The 21,882-nt window shown below is 41.2% G+C and overlaps 2 protein-coding genes across 2 annotated transcripts in view; one reads left to right on the top strand and one right to left on the bottom strand.

Annotated features, from left to right (window-relative positions):
• Positions 1 to 913: 913 nt before the first annotated feature.
• On the top strand, positions 914 to 9,117 carry STAP1 (signal transducing adaptor family member 1). Its single transcript, XM_072336184.1, has 8 exons — positions 914 to 1,339; positions 3,650 to 3,721; positions 4,371 to 4,484; positions 5,363 to 5,419; positions 6,400 to 6,572; positions 7,181 to 7,309; positions 7,968 to 8,037; positions 8,939 to 9,117. Exons 1-8 carry the CDS (start codon positions 1,217 to 1,219, stop codon positions 9,071 to 9,073), a joined length of 873 nt encoding a protein of 290 aa, XP_072192285.1. The 5' UTR covers positions 914 to 1,216; the 3' UTR covers positions 9,074 to 9,117.
• A 1,693-nt stretch (positions 9,118 to 10,810) lies between these two features.
• Positions 10,811 to 21,882, bottom strand: part of UBA6 (ubiquitin like modifier activating enzyme 6) — a 30,418-nt gene continuing 19,346 nt past the window's right edge. The window contains exons 24-34 of the mRNA XM_072336036.1: positions 21,521 to 21,649; positions 20,555 to 20,606; positions 20,395 to 20,458; positions 19,700 to 19,769; positions 18,794 to 18,865; positions 17,705 to 17,822; positions 16,581 to 16,774; positions 15,258 to 15,385; positions 14,449 to 14,536; positions 14,047 to 14,141; positions 10,811 to 11,732 (exon numbers count right to left, since the gene is read on the bottom strand). Coding sequence (XP_072192137.1) covers positions 11,597 to 11,732; positions 14,047 to 14,141; positions 14,449 to 14,536; positions 15,258 to 15,385; positions 16,581 to 16,774; positions 17,705 to 17,822; positions 18,794 to 18,865; positions 19,700 to 19,769; positions 20,395 to 20,458; positions 20,555 to 20,606; positions 21,521 to 21,649 — 1,146 coding nt within the window. The 3' untranslated portion in view covers positions 10,811 to 11,596. The remainder of the gene's footprint in view (positions 11,733 to 14,046; positions 14,142 to 14,448; positions 14,537 to 15,257; positions 15,386 to 16,580; positions 16,775 to 17,704; positions 17,823 to 18,793; positions 18,866 to 19,699; positions 19,770 to 20,394; positions 20,459 to 20,554; positions 20,607 to 21,520; positions 21,650 to 21,882) is intronic.

The raw sequence follows: 21,882 nt of genomic DNA, 5'->3' as shown, positions 1-21,882 counted from the left end.
ACTGACAGGGTCGCAATAGGAGGGGCACCCCCAGCCAACACTAACCCGAGCGCAGGCCCCGCCGCGGGCAGCCCGAAGGGAATGGGGCCGCTGCCACTGAGGGGTGGCGCTCCGCCATCCCGGGCCGCAGCGGCCGGAACGCACCCGGCACGCATCCATCCCCCGGCCCGGCTTCTCCCTCAATTCCGCCGCTTTCAAACCTCGGCGGCCCCGCCGCCTCACCCCATTGGCCAACTTTCTCCGCCCCGCCCCCTCCGCCTCGCTCCATTGGCCGGCGACCTCCAAGCGCCAAGCAGGGCGGTTGCTTCGAGCGCGCGCGGCTCCCACCTCCAGAGGGCGGTTGCTGCGCGCGCACGGAAGCGATGGGGCGGCGTCCATCACATCCTCAGCGCCTTCTGTGAGGGGAGGGAACGGGCTGGGTGCACAAGGGTTTCGTCTGGAAAATGCCAGGTGCAGCCATCCGTATTCTTCCTAAATGCTGCAGGGAAGGTCAGAAGCACATGGAAACATAAAGGTTTCTGGGACACTGATGGAAATGTCGCCCCTCAGTTCAGCAAGACCAACATTTCACTCCTAAACTCCTTTAATTTATTATTATTGTTTATTTTAAGGCTTTGGTTTATCACCTCTTACAGAAAGAAAAAAGGGGTTTTTCTCACATGCACACTACGAAGTTGATTTATGTTGGGTGGCCATACACAACTGTAAGCTTATTCTCAGTATTACTTTCGGCATCCCGTATCCTATAGAAATCCCAGATCTGATAGCTTCAACATTACAACACATTCACAGAGGAAAAGCCACTTAGAAAGCTCTTCTCCCTGCCTGCAGGGCTGGTCTGCAGCCACCTCCAGCTGGCAATGCTCAGAAACATTGCAGTCTTGTGCCGTTGTGAGGTACCATCTGAATGCTTACCTTACAGCAAACTAAGAAACACACTCCCAAGAAAAGATCCTTTCAATCCCCTCGGCCTGGTTCCCCTGTGGATTACGCACTGAGCGTCTGCTGACCTAAAAGCAAAGCACTGAGACTTCCTCTTTGAGGTGCTGCTTTTTTCCCCCCCTCCCTCCCCAGGATGAAGCTGACGCAGAACAAACAACAGCAGGAGTGGATTGGGGGGGCAGGTGTGTTAAAAATAACTAAAAAGCAAACTACAGGCAGAAGAAACCAACAACCAAACAGCAGAACTGATACCTAAAGGCTGCTGAGGAGCAGCATGGAGCTGCCTACAGAAGCCCCTCAAGCAGCACCCCGGCGAATCTCCCAGGAGAGACAGAGGCTCACAGGTTTGCCCTTGTACTTCCAAGGTAACCTGTCAGTCCGACGCTCGCAGTGCCAGGTAAGCTGTACCAGCCCACAGAGCTGACATGTTTGGGCGTTTCCTCAGCAAACTACTGCTAGGTGCTAATCCTCTGCTGATAGTGGTGGGAAATGCTTCTCGGTGCTGGCTGATGCAAATAGCTGTGCTGAAATAATGATATCCAGCTTAATTTGCTCTTTCATCTCATTTCTGTTCAAATTACTTGGAGAAACAAACAAAAGTAAAATAAGCTATACAAGACAACCATCAATATCTCCAGAATCCCGTTATAATTTACCTATTGAATTATAATATTACAGTGATCACATACTTGCTGAAATACGGATCGATTTTGACCAACTTCGCAGCTACAACCACAGAGAAAAGCTAATGCAGTACTTTAATACCAAGGCAGTTTGGATGGTTACATTGCTGCAGTGCATGATCTGTTTATCTGGAGAAGTGTATCCATCCTGAAATCTCCAGCAACGCACCACCACGATACATACTAGCTGTGCCTCTTTTCTCTTCTTGCACTGAGCTGATGATTGCATGTAGGTGGACTGGCTTCAAAACGTAATGGTGATCTGTTGAGCCAGGATAATTATTCACAGCCCAAACTGGTAAATGCCCACACACTTTTAATCAGTGCTACCATGTTCAGAGCATGTACTTAATCAAGCTGATTGCTCCTTTTTAACACTTGATAATGACAATCCCAACATTTAGGGACTATACGCTCACACCTCCATGGAAGCAGATGCACAGAGTAGAGAAAATAAGTTACGCATTGCGAAAAGGAGATATAATCAAGAAACCGAAAAAACACTGTGGCTCACAAATACAGGAACAAGCTAGTAGCAAACAGAAACTCCAAAAGCCAAAAAGGAGATAATTGATTAATGGTCCTTTTTTTCTGCAGCACTAAAAATTATTCAATGCCTTGCCTTAGTGTACCATGGAAATACCCTCATGTTTAAATAAAGCTCCTTGTTACTATCCTTCATTTATACCCCTGTATGTAAAAGCTCTTTGTTCCATGAAAAAGCCCTCCTTCTGAAATACGGTTAACTACCATAAAGGAATAGCAAAAAGTAACAGGGCACAGCAGTAATACAGAGCAGCCTGAGGGGACACGGGGTGCATTATCATTTATGAGAAACCAGACATCCAAAAGTATGAGGATATTTTTTGAACATGTGAAACAATTGGAAATGTTCCTGGGCAGCTGCTTCTCTATCTCCATAAAGCACTAAGTCTGCAAGGCACAATCCAAGAGCTTGCAGCCCCAGCACATGGCATCCACTGACTTCATTAACTTGCTCGGGATAGATGATTTATGGGGACATATGCACCTTCGCAGCACACTGCAGTGCTCAGGGGTTGGGGTCCAGAGGCTGAGTGCTATAGAGAACCTTATGCTATTACTTTGACAGAATCCACCAGGAAGACTAGTTAGGTGTTGCAGAACAGGGAGCAAGGATCCCCTGCAGGATACTCCGGGGAGAATTTGTTCACTGCAATTCATATGACATGGCGGATTTCGCAAGTTGTTTCTTTCTCAGGTTTTGTGAATATCTCCAACATTGTGCCAAAGAAAATCCCCACACAACATGCCCCAAATAAATAAACATACAACAAATAAGGAAACTGAACATTAGAACTGTCTTCAGAACTGCGTTACATTTTTGTGTTTCCAATCCTATAAGAGCTACTTTTCTTGAGGTATTGGTCACAAGAAAGCGGAGAAAAATGCAGAAACCTTTTCTTGCATGTGAACATATTACAGAACCTGTAAGAAGAGTGAGACAGTTACATTTACCTTGTCACAATGTTGATGTATGAATGCTACTGCGCAAAATTCAAAGCACATAAAATATCACTTCATGTACAGGAAGCAGAGTTAGTAGGTCAGACTATTCACAGGCTCCGTGATCTTGTCCTCTATCTTGTCTTCACTTGTCCAGCAAGTAAAGCAGTGAGGTCAAAATTATGTGCAAACAAACTCTTTGACTGAATATATTTTCCTTACTCCCTTTAAACTGATTAATATTAAAGACATTTAAATTCATTACAGTTGAAGCTTTCTGGTTCATTGCCAGACTAGGACAGTAGACAACAAAGCAGCGAGCATTAGTCATCTTTCTGCCTTGCAAAAAAAAAATAGTAAACTTTTTTTCCTTTTTGCATAAGCTGCATAGAAGACAAATAACGACTCGTCCTTTAATAATTCTTTAAACACTGATTTAAAAGCACACAATGACATTTTTTTCCATAGCAGTTCTTTCAGTACTTTATGGAAATGAAAAAGATTGTCTTGACAAACTGACACTTCCTCCTCTGTAACAGGAATTTAGACTGTTCTGGACAGAACTGAGAGGAACTACGCTCTTCTTTTATGATGATAAGAAGGCACCAACAGTGAGTAGCTGCTGTCTTTGTAACTGCAGATTGGATGACCTGCTTTGGTTATTTCACTAATCAGTCCTCACGCACCATAGATGTCTCCCTGCACCCCTTCCTCTCTCACCCACACAGTCCAGTACTCAACATAGCAACAGGAAGGCTGGTATTAAAACAAACAAGCCAGGGTGAAGCAAACAGCGGTGTTAATCTGTTTCATCAAAGCAAAAAGGAAGATTTTTTTTGTTACCTGACCTAAAAACGTATCCATGTTGCTCCATAACATCATGTGCACAAGGGTAAAAAGTGTGTCTTGATATGTAATTCCATCTTGCTCTGTACAACAGAAAAACGTTCTTGGTATAATCACTGGAGTATTATGGCTATTGATTTAGCTGAAGTGAGGAAGCAAGCATTTGGGGAGGTCTCTTGTCTTTAACGTGTAATTAAGAAGAAAAGGAAAAACCCAGAAAGCATGTTGTGGATGATAAGTTTCTGTAAGCAGAAACAAAAGACTGAGCTTTGAAATGTCCCTCAGTGAAACTTAACTCAACATCTGCTAGAAAATAATTTCTGAGTATTTTCTTCTAAACAAAATTATTTGAAGAACAGCTGCATTTTGGTGAATGTTTCCACTTGTGCTACTCCTTTTCTTTGTTTTCCTTAGTACTCGCACAAACTAGATATATCAGCTTTGACCTCAGTGACCAATATGAAACCAAATGAAAATGACTCTGCACAGTTCATCCTGATGCTCTTGAATGAAAAACTGGAAGTGAAGGTAACAAGAGAAAATCTGTGATTCGTAACACCTTCATGCCCTGCCCTGTCACCCATCAGAGCTCCATGTGGGAGTAGAGCTTTCTTCTTTGGCAGCCTGCAGCCAAGCACAAAAGGGCAGTCAAGGAAGGAAGCAGCACTAAGGAACCCAACACCAGGGAAAATCCTCCTTCAGGCATTAGACAGTTTTGTTTTTCCTGGAGCATGTGGGAACCTAAAGTGAGCAAAGAATTGAACAAGAAAATATGCAAGAAAAAAAGCAGAAAGTACCCCCACAGACAGACTCAGGTCACCTGTAATATCAAAAGGTCAGTAACATATCTGTGTGCCTCCGGTGGCGCAGCGGTAGAATTCCCGTTTGCAACACCAGGGGGCCCGGGTTCGAATCCCCCCCTGTGGAGCAGGGGGTAGAAGTGCCGCTCTGCTACACAGAGGGCTCGAATCCCGGGAGTTGGACTCGATGATCTCTAAGGTCCCTTCCAACTCGCACAATACTATGATACTATGATGATGATATCTGACCAGCGCCTTGTGCCCATTCAAAAGCTGTAGAGACTGTAGATCTCAGAGACTACCTGCAAGGTTTTACAACTGACACTCACCTACCTCCTTAGCTTGGCCTTCCTATTGGATCAACACAACCCACTCCATTTACTCCAACAAAACCCATGAGTTTTCACCTTCCCACCTTCATCCTCTCTCAGCCATTGAATCTGGAGCAGTGGAAGTGCAGAGGCTGTGATTTAGTTTGGCAAAGGGCTTATTTGCAGTCAAGGCACTTCTAAATATGTGAAAGTTATCTGAGCTTTTACATGGAAATACTGTATTTGTTTTTCTTTTTGCTGTAGTCATTCTTATATTCACTTCCTGTTCCCTTAGACTGATAACTGTGAATATGGGAAAGAATGGAAGGGTTTTATTCTCGCTGTAACAAAGGTAGGGAAGTTTTTTATCTTACTCAATCCTGAAAGCATGTATGAGGGCTTTTTTTGTCGTCGTATATGCAACAAGATGGCTTAAAGCCTTGTTTCTAAAGCGCTTGCACACACTAACATGCTCCCCTCTATCCCCTTCCCCCTTCAAAGACAGCAAAATTCAGGCTGGTTTCACCCCAGCTCATTGCCGTGGTATCCAATCAAACAGTTCCCAATCCATTATTGGCTGTCCAAGGAGAGACATCTCCACAAGTCCACCTCCTTGCACCTGTGAAAAAAGGAGCCTGCTCTGAGGGAAAGGACATCTATAAATACTTAACAAGGGATGAAGAAATGACTAAACTGCACACCTGAGAGAACCCATTGAGCCCTACCTTATACTTTACTAAGAAAAAAATAACAAGAGTCTTCATTTCCCATCAGCATCCAGCTGGCACTTAGTAAGAGAGAGAACCAGTGTCTCCCTATTCTGAACAGGGTGTCATCTACGTGTTTTTAAAATGATCATCAGAAATTACTGTGAAATAACTGCATATAATCATTTCACATAAGCCCATCCTTAAATGTTAAATACACTTCAAAAATAGCAAGACTTTCTCTAATGTTCAGGAGAAAAAAAAAGTTTGTTCACAGCTGAGTTTACATTGGTGTAGCTGAATCACTTAAAAAGCTGAGGTTAGCTGAAACAGGTTAAGTTCTGCAGTGTAGCAACAGCAAAATATAATTGTGCCCGCTTTAGTTAGTGGGTATCTCTGGTAAATGATAGTACAGATGTGTACGTATTCCGCTACTCCACCAAAAACAGATGTGCAGCATCTCACTCCAAACATAAGTAGACATGAATCTTCCAAATGACCGTATCTGCTTTAACCATGCAGGTAAGAAGACTACCACATGGCAGCTGCACTGCTGTTTTGTGCACAGAAAACAGTTGCTCGCATTTGTCCAGTCTTTATTATCAACTATGCTGTTCATTTTCAGTTGTCAGTTCCACTGGATGAGTCGTTATCACCTGGACAACTTACAAGAATCCATGAAGTGCTAGATAAAGAAAAGAGAAGAAGGATTCTGCTTAATGACTGTTCCAGCATATCCCAGAATAAAGAAAGCCTTTCCAGCAAGGACTACAGCACTACAACAACCACTATGCCAGCGTAAGTTCTAACTGAAATATGCCTCAGCCCAACTAGAAAAGCCTTCCTTTCTTCTTTCCGAGTATTGTTTTCATAAAGAGATTCAAAATCCAACTGTTGTACAAAAGGTTTAAAATATTCAATGAACAAAATGTACCTCAAGGCCTTTACAGAGATTTCACAACAAAACAATTACTTCTACAGCTTCTCTGCATTGTGTGCTGTTTTGAAAAGGCTGCATGTAGCATATTGCTATGCTTGATAAACCCTTTAGAAAGCCATTTGCTGGACCGCTGTATCTGCTCTTCTGAGAACATGCTGATTACCATTGAGAAATTCAAGGTAGATCCCGGTTGGCATTCACAGTCTTTGCAAGTGTCCAGAACGCATCACACTGAACCAGAGTGCCACTTTCTCTTTGAGAAGGGCGAAGCACTGCTCTCCTGTAATAGCATTAATCAGCAAGAATCCTCCAGATGTCATGTCCCTTGGCAGCCACAGCTAATTACCTTAGATAAGCCTGACACTGCGTTAACCTGGATGACCACATTTCTTTGCACAGCTGAGAATAACATAACCTTGCTGGTGTAACTTGCATCCATGCTGTTTCTCCTCTCCCTTCTATGCAGGTGCTTCTACGCAGTATCTCGGAAAGAAGCAATAGAGATGTTAGAAAACAACCCTTCATGTGGGAATTTGATCCTGCGTCCTGGCAGTGACAGCAAGAACTATGCAATCACTGTCCGACATATGCTGGAGTAGGTTGTTTCCATCATTCCTTACCCCTATTCTTAAGTAGTATGCACTGTACTGAAAGCTGAACTTAGAATACCTGCTAAATACGTGTGAAGCACATGCCTCACCTTCAGACTACTTTGAGAAAAGTGGGTGAGCAGGGATGGGCCTGACACCAATCTATGAATCCTCTCCTCCTCCAAAGTCAGTTTGATTAGACAAAGCAGCACTAAAAATCAGCCAACAAGTCTATTTCCTTAGAACAGTTTTCCCACCTACTGCCTACCCTTGAAATTAAGAAATCTTCGTGGAGAATAAAAATGAACGGGACACATCTCTTTCTAAAATGAGCAAAGACAAATGAAAGAGACAAATATTTTCTAACAGTAACTTGATCTAAAATCACCTTATTTTAACTGGATTGCCACATTCTAGCTTTGCAGAGCTTCAGACCAAGTCTTCTGAAACACCATGAATGACATCTGCAAATCCCAGTGTTCCCAGTTTCCTCTCCTAGGAGAGCAAAAGCCTCAACCTGCCACACACACTTTAGTAGGCTCTGGGGGTATTGCAAAGCACACATCCACTGCCCCTGCAGAGGAATTCATAATGACAACAACGGTACATCATAAGGTATTTCATTTCTAGCAGCCTGTTGACTTCCCCTTCATTTCCTTTCAGTGCTCCATGCATAAAGCACTACAGAGTGACATCCAGAGGAAGAAGTTACATTATTGAATTGGAAAGACAGGTAAACGAGCCATTTCCTTGCTGGAGATTCTTAAGCAGGTGTAAGAATTGCTACTTCACAGAACATTTAAAAAAAAAAAAGCTAGTCAATTCCTAACTATAATTTGCAAAAAACTGAAGTATGCAGATATTTTGCCTCTTGTTAGTTTAACTAAGCTAATCATTGAGAACAAGTTTAAGAACTAGGAGAGTAGGAAACAAAAACAAAACACCCACATTAAGCCTCTTCTCCCTTCTACCAAAACTAAAATCCAACCACCACCACCCACAAAACAAGACTGCTTCGTGTTTTCTCAACTCAGCCTTCAGTATTAAGTCTAAAAAGTCAGGGCAGCTGGTTCAAAACACAAGGATCCACAAAGCATTGCACTGAATCAAAGCAACACTTTCTCTCTGAGAAGGGCAAAGAACTGCTCTCCTGTAATGGCTGACTTCTCAAAAGATGACAGTAACTGAGCTGAGGTGCAGCCAAGGGTGCATGGACCCCATTGTGTGGTTTATGAAACTGTTTTTTCCCCCCTATCACTTTCCTTGAGACTTTTTGTTTTACCAACGTCCTCAGAAACATCCTAATGTTTTGATAAAGCATCTGCAATTAAACTACCTGCTGAAAGACCGGCACCAATCACTAAAGAGCACAAAGGCACACAGACCTAAACCTCTTTTATTTTGTTTACTCATTTGATGGAAAGAGTTGTGCATCCAAGGCTAAAGTTGTTACCTGTGGTTGCGGAGAGCTGTCCTAGACCTCCCAGCATCTAAGCACTAGATGTAAATCCAGTGTTAGTCGTTTGAAAAACAAACCGGGCATCTCAGCCTGCCAGCATGTTTTCAGAAATGCATGTTCTCAAAACTGAATGCTTTGTTTAGTGGTGTTCATTTTGTTACTGTGTGTGAAACAGGTGACAGTTACGAGCCTTCAGGATGTCATCAGTTACTTTGTGATCCAAACCCATGGGATCCTGAAGCCTTTCATCATGCAGACATGCAACGAGGCTCCGCAAACAGACCAGAGTTATGAAAGCAAAACACAATAGAAGTCCTGATGAATGACAGAGGCACAAAAAGGAGCCAGTGTCCATCCTCTGGGAAACTGGAGATCAGCCTTCAAAACAAGTACCCAAAGTGGGCAGCAGTAGGACCCAAATTTAGTATTTTAAGCCTCTAAAGCATAACGCCACGCACTGTATCTGACTTTTGCCACACAAGATGATTCACTTGCTTAGACAGTTTTGCTGGTGTGGTTATCACTGCTGTAACTCATGACATGTTTAACACTGAACTGAACTAAGTCTTCATGCACTGTGTGGAATGATTGCTTCAGCTATTTCATCAGTATACACATTTAGTGAAATAAATCTCCAAGTTATCCATCCCAAACAAATTGCCCTTTAGATGGAAGTTGAGATTGCTATCCTGTGCTGCACTAAAGCCTGTTTTCTGTAATTATAGAAGACGTGATAATTAACAGGGATGAACAGACCTTTCAACAGGTAGAATTAAGCCTGTTACATTTGACTGAAATACAGTTCCTTTCTTCAAGTAACTATTATACAGACAAAGCATTTATAAAGACAGAAGGAAAGACTATGAATGTCAATTTACCCAAGGCCCTTGCTCCTACCTGATACAGCTTAGATTTATATACAACCTCTGTATACTTTCAGGATGTGTGATTGTGACACAGTGTCCCGGCTGCCTCCTGCATTCGCTAAAACTTCTGCATAGAATCACAGAATCATAGAATTACCCAGGTTGGAAAAGACCTTGAAGATCATCAAGTCCAATTTGTCCACAAATTCACCACATGTATTTGGAAAAGGCAGAATGAAAACGTGCTCTTTACTCCTTGGGTTGGTAAATAAAATCCCAAATCTATCGGAACTACCGGTCCATTTTTGTCCAAACAGTCTTGTTAACAGGAATAAGTTTTTCCCACACAGAATCCTCACTACTTCAGGAATTAAAGAGAGACAGAGCTGGGAGTTTTCCATGCATAAACATTCTGGTAACTATTAAGAGTGTAAGAGCAACCATTAAGAAATTATGGGAAAACCAGTGTAAAAAGGTTGAATGAGAAAGATCTTCAATGCTGATATAAAATGTAATCTCTGTAAATCAACTGCAAAGAATAATATTCTGAAGGATTGCTCAGAGTACTCGAGCACAAAGGTTGTTAGTTCCTCATAGTTACAGCGCCTTGTTCCAGCTACTGCATAAGAATATAGCATCAGTCCTAGATACTCATAAGCCTTTTTAAAAGCCTCATATTAAAAGCCACTTGATGTGCACACTTCTTCTGTATGAAGTTCCCTTAGGTAATTTCTTGTTAAGATGTTCCCCAAGTTAACGTACATTCATATTGGGGGATAATAATAGAAAAGCCACCCTCAACCCCACCCAAACTATCAGCTACATCTTCCCGTGTTTAAAAGATAATGAGTTGTTACAGATGCTTCTGTAATGCCCCTCTGCTTCACTGCAGCAAAAAGGAGGTTCTAACTATTTAAGCCTATTCTTTATACTGAGATATCCCAGTAACTGACTGAGCTGATGCTAATTCAGTGCACTCTGCAACTCAGACTCACGCTGTGGACAGGTGTACGACTTAACCATTCACTATAAAGAAATGGTACCAGAAGGAGACAGTATCTGCTGTGGCGATCATCCAGGGCTGTCTGCCTTTACTTCCTTTCAACATCATTTCTTGCTACAGCACTCTTAATTTGGTAAGCGCAGAAAGGCTCAACCACACCGACTACTTTCTCTTTCTTGAAGACCAATTTTATTGTCGGAAGTGTTAACTCAGCTCTCCGATAGGGATCCACTTTCCCCATATTGCAGTTTTCCCCAGGGAACAGTCTTAGTGCAGATAGCGAACAATTCCAGCTGTCTTGACTTCAGGGAAGCTATGGCAATTTACACCTATTCAAGATCTGCCTTCCTACATTTCCATGTGGAGACTGACCTAGGGTAGTCGCTCTGACACGCAGCATCACTTATAGTGCAGAAGAGAGCACCGCCAGCAAAACAGAAAATTGCATTTGCTTTTAAGTGGATGTTTAAACATTTTGTGTGGATTATCTCGTGTGGATGCCCAGACTGAAATTCTCATTTGAGAATAAAATAACTTGTGAAATGGATTTGACACGTTCTTAGAACACCACAAGTGTCGTAAGTCAGCCATTTCCCCAGTTTTTGCACTCCGCTGAGCAGCGCTCAATTTACACACAGGGACAATTCATTAGGTTCGCCACTCTTCTTGATTTCTTCAGCTCCCCACAAACGAACATCAATCTTGTCTTGAAGGGAAGGACTGAACTGGACATTCCATCTCGTGGAGTGACCAATCCTCCTTTGAGCAAACTAGTTCAAAGATAATGGGAACAGATGAAACGAATCCAGTTTGTCTTCAGCGCAAAGCCACTGACTTTCATCATTTGTTTTAATTAAGGCTTCACAAAAAAAAAAAAGAATATATAGTACCATCTTTCATAGCTGAAAATTAGCACACTCCTTTCAAAACAAATGGTCCTGGAGTGACTTCTGTATCTCTACCATCAATTGTCTTCCTGAACAAAGTAGTATCTCACTGGTGGCCCTGGCAAGTCTTCATCTCCATCAGTCTCTGGAGCAAATGATACTGTCAAGTCCACGTACTTTTTGTCAGCTGATGGCTTCACAAGCTTTTGCATCCTACAAGGAAATGAAAAACAGTTTAAGATAAAAGAAGGAATTGCAGGGTGAATTCAGAGCCAAGTAAGAACTAATTTCATTGCCAGAAACCACAATAACAGAGCACGAGCATTCTTTTAATGTTGACACAAAAGTTATTCCTCCCTTTCAGCTACAGCAAATGGCATTCTAATACTTCTGACAAACTTTTCAGCCTCCTACTGAGCTACTACACTGCTCACTAACAACAACAGAAGATGAGCAGTTTCAGATACGATTCCTCACCCACCCGATTTCTTTGACATCCTACTGAGGTAGAAGACAAAAATCAGCTTTCTGGGCAGAATTCCGGTCAGGATGTTGGATCAAACTTTTGGTCTCAGCTTTTAGCACTCTATTAGGGAGCCCCACTCCAATGCAAATATCAGATGTGCAGTTCTCATGGAATGCAATTCTGCTGAAATTAAGACTTTCCAAGTCCTTGAATTCTGAAGGTGAATAGCTAGGAGGGGGAAAAGGCAGCCAGCATCCAGGACATCTCCTTTAATGTCCACAAAGGGATTTTAAACTAGGTAAGCATGACGTGTTTCAGCACTGCTTCCCCTCATTGCTCTCTGTAGATTTATTACTGCAACATAAGCCTCAGAAGATACAGCTAGCACTATGAAGTTGCACAATAAATACTTCAATCAATCGCACTTTCATTATCTGTCTTTAGATGTCTCAGAACTACTTCCTTGCTACCTTGGAGAACTAGTTCACAAGGCCAGCTCACATGGCAGCAGGCTTGAAGAACGCATTCATTTTTACTCCTCAAAGGACACGAGAGAAGAATTCACTTCTTGCTATACTTTAGGATGCAGGACAGAAAGCAGCGATCCCCAAAGTACTTGTTTTCTTGCAAGAACACAAAGCCTTAGCCTTTTTTTCAGCAGAGATATTAACGTCACATATATTTGCATGAGGAAATTCCAAGTTAGAGACATAATTATCACCTTGCTCTCTAAAATCTGTTCCTAAGGAATGTGCTACCAGTGGAAGCTGAAACTCTAAGATGGGATAGTCTAGCAATGCTTGCTGTCATATTATAGAATCAGAGGATCATTTGTGTTGAAAGGGACCTTTGAAGACCATCTAAGTCATCCACTCCCCACATGGCAAGGCCATCTTCCACTGGATCAGGTTGCTCCAAGTCCCACCCAACCTGACCTCAAATTTATTTCAAGAGATCAGCCACCCAAGAAGAAAGACTTTAAGCATCTCAAAAAACAACACATACACATATAAAAAAAGACCAGAGTTTGCTGTATACATTTTACAAAGCTTTTGGGACTGTTTGTAACAGCAACCCAAAAAAGCTGTAACTACACAGAAAGCTTGAATAATGTCTGGAGGTTAACAGAAATTCTTAATATTCTGACAAAAGGCAGCTTCAAACTATGCCTCGACATTATCATACACCCTGCTCAAAGCCACAGTCACATAAGAAGGAATACAAACAATTTATTCTGAGGTAGGCTGTATGCCAGGCACCCTAAAGGTAGGACTCTTGTCCCCTTCAAAGACATCCCTTTGCTCACACGTATACTACTTTCTCTCAAGTAGATGACTAGCAGACAACTGATCAATGCAACTAATTACTGCAGCAATGTCTGTGAGCACTGACCAGCATATGCTCCAGAAGAGCTATGATGGACAAATTCTGAGCTAGAGAAGTTCAATCAATGTATAAGGTGTGTTGGGTCAGATCTTGCTACCCTTTTGCAAAAGGTATAAATAACATTCTGCCCTCACATCTTCCAGTTTGATGTGCCCCCGATTTCCTGTCAGGACACATCACTGCAAAGCCTTGCAAACTTCTTTGGTTCTAAAAGGGCTGAAGTGAGCTACAACCTGAAGGAATTACCACAAACTTGAACAGACTACCATAAATCTCAATCTGCAACCAATACATTCATTCCTTCCCCAATGTCTTCTGCTTTCTGAATTAAATTGATAAATATCACCATGAGTTTGAAAGCCTGATTAAAAAGGATCAGTTTGACTTGTTCTGTTAAAACCAAAACGCATCATTTCTCCCCAAAATTGTCACACTTCTTTGGTTTCTCATGCTGGCATCCATCAGAGCAGCAAATCTGTCCTCAACACAGAAGTTAATTGACCTTCTCCCCCTGCCCCCCAGAAGTAATTACCCTCTTCCAATTCCCAAATATAAATGACTAGCAAACACTTGGGGAGAAAACACTGCTGTCAGACCCACAACTTTGTGTTATACCAGTCAACGTGATTTGTAGGTGCACTCACATATCCAGATCCATTTTCCAGTTATACTTACGTCAGCTTTAATCTTTTAATGTGACCCGGCATCACAGGAACGTACAGCATTTTGACTCCCTGCACAACCATAGTTGGTTCAATTCCATATTTCTCCTGGAATTGACAAAACACGTTAAAGGACTGAGATGACTCGCAGACCAGATACAACTGCTGTCCATCTGATTACTGAAAGCCATAGATCTCAGTCAGAAAATATGCTAACACACAGACACTGTTGTAAGTTTTGTTAATATACAACTGAACAAGCAGATTAACAAAGAATCTGAAAATAGGTTGGGATGCATTTTACTTAGGCTCAACCTCTCATTAACATCATTTTTGTCTAGAATGATTCTGGTTTAAATAATGATTTGACAAATGCAAAAAAGCCAATAACCCCAAACAAGAAAACTCTTCTTACTCTGACAGCATTTATGAAGTCCAACAGTGTAAAATCCTCCTTTCCATAAATTGTCCACCTGTCCCAGATGGTAAACGATATCCCATTTCTGTTTTAAAGAAGGAATGATTCTTTACTGCTTCAGAACGTGAACTTGGGCATATCCTTTAAATATATATCAAAGAATTGCTACCTCCTCCCTTGATTTGCCGTTTTATCTTAATCTCTTCCCTCCCCGATTTCTCCGGCTCTTTCACCTGCCCAAGCACAAGATCAAACCTAACTCCAAGTAAACACAATACTGGGCAATGAATTTACTGTTTTTACACCTGTTGAAAAACAGGTTTTGTACTGACCACATGTTCCAGCCTGAGCACACAGGATGTTTATTAATAAGCAGGCGACACATTTATCTCATCTAGATTTTTTTGAGCTACCAGCAGCTTCCACTGAAAACAAAACTAACCCCTTAAAACCACTAGTATAAAATTAGGACAGAAGGGTGTATCAGTTGCATTTCCAAACAAGGAGTTCTTGAGAGATGCATTATGAGATGTCCTTTGCAGTAGTGAGAACTTCAGTTACACTGTTAGCAGTAAATGGCTAATGGAGCTCAATAGCAAGCACTAAGTGACCAATCTTCACCTCACATGTCTGTAACATTTGACCAAAATTTGAACGTGAACTTTAATTCTACCACATTTCTGCTACATGTGCACATACAGTATGAAATCCCCAATCAGATCACTAACTGTGTGTATCTTGCACTTATTTTAAGTGAGAAATAGCATGTTTCCAGAATATTACCTTTCTACCATCAGACTTCCTACCTGATTTCAGTTCTTCTTACTTTAGCAGTTTCTGTAAAGACCATTATGGGAATGGCTAGGTTCAGAAAACAGTTCTTGTATGCATCAGCTGCGTAGCCGCCCACAACTTTGATGAGTTCCAGTGCAACCTGTAGTAAATACAAATAGTGTGTATCCATAAGACCAAACACAGGTGTTGTATCATCAACACTAATTTAGTCAACAGACCACACAATAGCAGTAAGTGTTGCTCAGATGAGCCTTTGTACAACCCACAGATTCAATCACATTTGAAGATGCAACCCAGACATGCCACAGAAACCAATTACACAGCAATTATTTTAACTGTTCAGAAACGTTCCTTACGCAGGAACTCCTCCAAATTATCCCAGTTCTTGACACTCCCAGCAGTGCAGTTCGTTCTGCTGAGGTGCATGGATCTGAACTACAATAGAACAGATCCTTACTACTCTTGACACTGGCACTCTGACGGAAGTTGGCATTAATTGCAGAAAACAAATCAAAACGCTGATATTCAACTCCTGTTTCTGGACAGAGGATCAGAAAGGAAAGCACTGAGGGACGACTATAGGTAAAACCAGACTGACCCTTCGTATTGCTACACAAGAAAAATTGAATAATATGTCCCAGTTTTGTCTGCAATAGTAGCTGATGTGGTGCGGTGATTTGAATTTAGGAGGAAAATAGCGCAGATCCAACACCAAAGTTTGAGCTGTTGCTGAACAGTGCTTACACTAAGTGTCATTACACTAAGTGTCAAGGACATTTCAGCCTCTTGTACCATCCTGCCAGTGAAGAGCTATGAGTGCACAAGGAAATGGGTGGGAACAGAACCAGTACAGTTAACCCAAACGGTGTCATGCTGAACAATAATACTGGGGAGAGCTGATCAGAGACTGGCTGAGCTTTGGTTGAAAGGTGGTAATTAGGAGTGTGGGGAGAAAAGGGAAGCTAATGTACAGCCTTCCTTATTCAAACCTTACCTCAACTTAAGAGTTTTACCTTTCCTTCCCTAACTAAATCAGTCAGCCATCCCACTGCACGGGAACGTGCAAACGGGTGTGTGGTGCTCAGCTGCCTGCTCTGCCAGGTTAAATCACAACAAAATCTAAGTTTGAGTTGAAAGTACTGATAACATATTAGACTAATAATTACCATTATAGTAGAGATCACAATGATGTATTCATACTAATTTTTAAGCCCGCTTCTTAAATGAGGCTCTGTCAGCATAGCGTTAATGAATAACCAGACAGCAGTGGTTTTAGGCAAGGAATGGTAAATGAAAGAAATACTATTTTCACTGTTTTTTATAAGCACACTCACCAGCCCTGAAACTGCAGCTGTAGCCGTTGCAATCGCAGGAATAATCTTGCCAGCAATGCGCTTTGTCTTGAATCTATCTGCTGGCTCAATGTTGTACATCTTGGCTCGCAAGTTTGATGCTGCTGTTATGAAATCTATGTGCCCGTTACTATCGTCATCTTTTTCAAAGGATATGGGCTTCATTTGTAAGTCATCTGTACATGGGCAAAAAGAAAAGCCAAAATGATTATTAGAAAACCAAAGGTGGCCTAAGCTTAAGTTACTGGCAATCAGAACTTGCACAGATATTTTTCATGTTCTGAAGCTTGGTGTTCAACTTACAATCATACTTGCTTTTCCTGCTAAAAGGGGAAATTCCCACACCAGTACATGCCATGGCTACTGTTCAAGTGAGCAACACAAGAATTATCAAGAGATCCAGGATACTGTTTCCCTTTCAACACCAGGAATAAATTTTGGAAGGTCCCACGCATGTTTCTTACTGAAGTCTACTCTTATAGCTCTTCTCATGTGGTAATTCCTCTATGAGCTTTGTTTATCTGCAGCCATATTGGTATGAACTCAGTATCATAGGAGACAGAGATCAGGGCAGACTCTCCATGGGATGGGCTGAGCTAAAATAATCTCTCCTCTGTGGACATTTTAGCCCTCATGAGCTACAGACGCATGAATGCAGTTCTTGTCCAAAGACCTCTTCATGTTACCAAACAAGAATCAAGAATCCACATTTTAACATTTAGAGAAGATACTGATGAAGGTTATCAGACTTGACAATTTAGGTCCACTTCAGATTGATTCTTGCAAGAAGCCTTCTCATGCTGGACTACAACATCCAGCTGTAATCTACACAGGATCTTCCCCTTCCTCGAAGTTTAACATGCCACTACGTGCACACAGTTAGCAAGGCTGTCCTTACACGGTAACATAACAGGAGAATCACTGAATTCTGAGATGCCTGCAAGTTTTCAGATCAAGCAATTAGGACAATTACCTGCACAGTACTTTGGAAAGCTTTAGCAATCAGCTGCCTGCCTCTTACAGAATTAGACTGCTTCATCCAAAGACCTGAATGCACTGCAATTGCAAGATGTTACTAAGCTAGAAAGCTAGTATGCACTACTCACTTTGCAGAGCTTCATTGGACAGTATAGACTTCTCCAGCTGGAAAATAGCATTTCTTTCATCCTCACTGCTGACTGGGATATGATCTGGTTTTCTTGCAGTTTCATCAGTTTGTACAACCTGCAAGTGTGTAGTGTTTAAAGGAATAAAATACACGCACTCTGTACAAAACAAGTGTACTAAATTTTCTTTGTTCCCTGCAGCCTTCCCTCCCAGGTATGAGAGACATGGACTTACTAGAGCAAGTCCAGCCAAGAGGCATAAAGATCATTAGGGCAGTGGAGCATCTCTCATATCAGGAAAGGTTGAGAGAACTGGTGCTGTTCAGCCTAGAGAAGAGAAGGCTCAGCAGGATCAAAGTATATAAATATCTGGTAGCAAGGAAGTACAGAGCCAGACTCTCTTAATTGGTGCCCAGTGACAGGACATGGAGCTAAAGGTACAAATGAAGCACACAAAATTCCACAAGAAACAATGTTTGCATTGTGTTAGAAAGATGCCAGAGATCTTTCCATACATGAGCCATTTTGTGGCTCTACGTCAAAACAGGTTTTTGTTTCATGAGGCAGGCATTCACTAGACAAGTATTAACAATGGGCAAGAAAACATGAAACTATCCTGAGAAATGTTACCTGTGACTTTTGAGCGATAACAAATGCTGGCCACTGTACAAGAACACTTCAGCTATTTTGAAATTAATGCTTAAAAAACAAACTCAAAAGATACTTCCGTAAGACTACATAGAGAGTAATCATGAGTTTTCTCCAACCAAGGATTGCTTTAAAGCTGCTCACAAGTCACATTTTACTACTTTTATTAACTTAAAAACCTTACTGACTTAGCACCACATGTGCACTGTAAAGGCTAAGTCATTCACACAAGCCCCCCAAAAATCCACCCTGTATTTAGCATCCGGTGCACAGACATCCTAGCTCTATCAGTTGGTGCAGTTCTATACGTCCCTACTTGTTTCCCCAAAAACCATTTCCATTCACGTTTCTTTCAGACCAGCATTAATACACAGAACAGTGGGAGATAAGCAATGCTTACATTGTGTGGATTATGTTTCTAGAAACTTAAATCATACTTACTTTGTTTGAAGGTCTGAACTCTGGTACCTTCACGGATGAGGTTATTTTCAGAATAGTTTCTTCTGACAAGTCCTATCATTGTTTTGAAGAAAAATGATTTCAATTTATATCAACTGAAAAAACCCTCTGCAAAGAGACTCTGTATGCAGGGACATTTAAAAGAATGCCAAAGCAAAAGAATCCCAGAAGCAGGCAGTGGTGTTTCACTGAAACATCATCACTGAAACTTCGGACGAGATTCACAATGCATAAGACCTGCAGAGGAATGAAGTGCCTGGCACTTAGCAAACTGGGCTGAATTTATACCTCTGGGAAATAAGATTACTCCTATAATCGTACTGATATGAAGAGAAAAAACTTCTTTGAACCAAATGTAAGATATGAATGAAATGCACCTAAGGGAGCATTACCCATGCAGAATACTTGAAGTAGTTCAGGAGATACGATTCAGAATGTAAACATGTGACTTGCAAGAAGATCCAGTTAGAAAAGACAAAGGCTAACATGGAAAACAAAGGATAAGCAAGCAACAAAGAGGCTGTAAGCAGTAAAAATAACAAGTAAAATTACAACTCCTCAACAAGATTCCTAACATACTTAGAAAATGCCTGAAAAAGATCTTTCAATGCAGTTATTATACTACATAGGAAATAGTCCATCAAAATAAGGATTTACAACTTCCAAGCTAACTGAAAATACCTAATCCACTACTCGTGCATTTTTCTGGTTTGTAATCCAAATCAAGATGAATATGTATAAACAGCTGCTGAATAATCCATGCTGAAGGACAGACGAAGAATCACTTTAATTAGTTCTTGGTAAGGACAGGCCACTGGACACTGGATCAGACTTGTACGTCTATATAATCAGGTTATGAAATAAGAACACTATTGCAGTACTGATTACCTGCTCTGTGAAAGGAACACAGTACACTGTAGCGAAGAGTTTTGCTGCGCTCACAATGAAATCATAGTGCCTAAAGGGGAAGATAAGTAACTTTTTTGTAATTACCCACATGCACATTTGCAACCGTATTCAAAGAGATCTTGCAAATATACATCGAGAAACAGAATTTCTACTCTTCAGAGCACGTTGCCTAAAATAAAGATTGTGAGGGTCCCCAGAAGTCTTCCCCAAAATTAAGTGACATTTTATGAGTGTGAAGTTACTTAATGCTAGGATTAACTATTCTTTTAACCCCTGCAGTCAAGAGAGCAACTACAAAATCTTACACAACATCAATGGAAGGATAAAAATCTTCACCTCAGAAATACTCTGATACTTAGAATGGTTTCAATTTTTCCCTCACACTAAGAATGAGTAGCATTTCTTTAGACCCACAGTAAACAAAATGCGTAGTTCTAAGCCTTTTCATGCTAGATAGATATTGTCAGAACTTCCCACAGCACCCCCTCTGATCTCATGCCAGCTAGGTTAAAATTACCAGCAGTGAAAGTTTAAGATGGTTCACTCAGTCTGCCACTGTGTAAGTACCCATTAGTACCCATCAAATATCAGTCCAACTTGCAGTGCTATAATGCCACTGGCTGTACAATGGAGTGAGCTTCGCAGGGTATTTTAAAATGCAGAGTAATACTTACAAAGGATCATTAAAATCAAACTTCACTGGGAAAGGCGGCCTCTTTGGTGACTGCCAGAACAAACCTGGTTAGAAGACAGACTTAAGATGAAGTCCTAGAACAGCAACACATGATGTGTGCCATGAATTCACAGGACGCACACAGAGGTATTTGTACTTACTTCCATCTTTTAATCGTGTATCAAGAGGAAATGAATGAAGAAGTTGAAGAGCCTAAAAGGAAAGACAGAGTGGCTTTAGCAGTTTGTCAGACTGACACAACATCACAGAAACAAAAAACCCCTTTTTAGTAATAACATGAAATCTTTATACATCTTTCAGGGCTCTCCAATGTTTACCACAAGTCATTTAAAGAGTTAAGAAAATCTAGGGTACCTGCATCATGACAGAGAGCTTAAAGACACAAGTACATGTAGACAGAATGACTTAAATCATCCACAGGATGAAGATGACACTGTCATCACGTGTGAGATGGTAGATGGGATTTCACCAGTCCCAGGTCCAAGCAGAATACTAAATACAATAAGCAGAGTGTTTCCCCAACCTTATTACACCTACAAAATTCTGGAATACAAATTCATAACTGGGAAAGCAACATTTTCAAAACCTAATAACTGTCATCACAACACAGATGTGGTACGTTTACTAATATACACTTCTTTACCACAGAATTCCCCCTCATCCTCCCCCAAACACATCTGAAGCAACACTGTGGATCACACTTGAATAATGACTGGCCCATATTTCAGCCAACCTTTCTGTGATAGCTTTAAGAAAAATCAAGGATACAAATATGAAGAGCTGAGTTACACAAAGCTTAGTAGGAGATAAATAAAGGTATTATACTTTAACAAAAGATACCTGGTCAGTTGGGAAAAATGCCAACAGAACTGCATGGAGAAACCTAAATAGAGCTATTAGGAAATTAACAGAGCAGTCTAAAAAGAAAAAAAAAACTCCTCCAAAAAAACACCACAGTAAGAAGAGTTAGGGATGCAGCAGATTTAGATTTGAAGCAAAGCTTGTTATTAATGGAGAAGGAAACACGTGCAAAGACTTGGAAAACTATTCAGGGATACCACATCCCTTTCAGTCCACAGGTGCCCCACTTCCACACCCTAACCTACCTTGTGGCTAAAATACTTCTCAAACTTTACTCTTGCTAGTTCCACACACTGAGTCCAATTTCGGGGTCTTCTGCTGAGTGTTTTAATAACATGAAAACAGCCTTCTAAACTCTCCCCTGATTTTATTCTCTAGATACAGAAGGAAATAAATGAATATTTAAAAAGGTTAGTCGCAAAAGTCAAACAGCAAGTACGATCTTATTGAGTAGCAGGTAAAAGGAAACAGAAGGTCGCTTTATGAACATTAACCTTCATGAGATCCCTTCCCTCCAGGTTTTCCACAGAGCTGTTGTCTACTTGTTCTACTTCCACCTTGCCTGAATGACCATTAGCCATTACAGACAAAAGCAGATACGTGTTTA

This window comes from Excalfactoria chinensis, chromosome 4, assembly GCF_039878825.1.
Source record: "Excalfactoria chinensis isolate bCotChi1 chromosome 4, bCotChi1.hap2, whole genome shotgun sequence".
NCBI lineage: Eukaryota > Metazoa > Chordata > Aves > Galliformes > Phasianidae > Excalfactoria > Excalfactoria chinensis.
The sequence above is the reverse complement of the archived record's forward strand: the minus strand, read 5'-3'. Positions and strand labels throughout refer to the sequence as shown.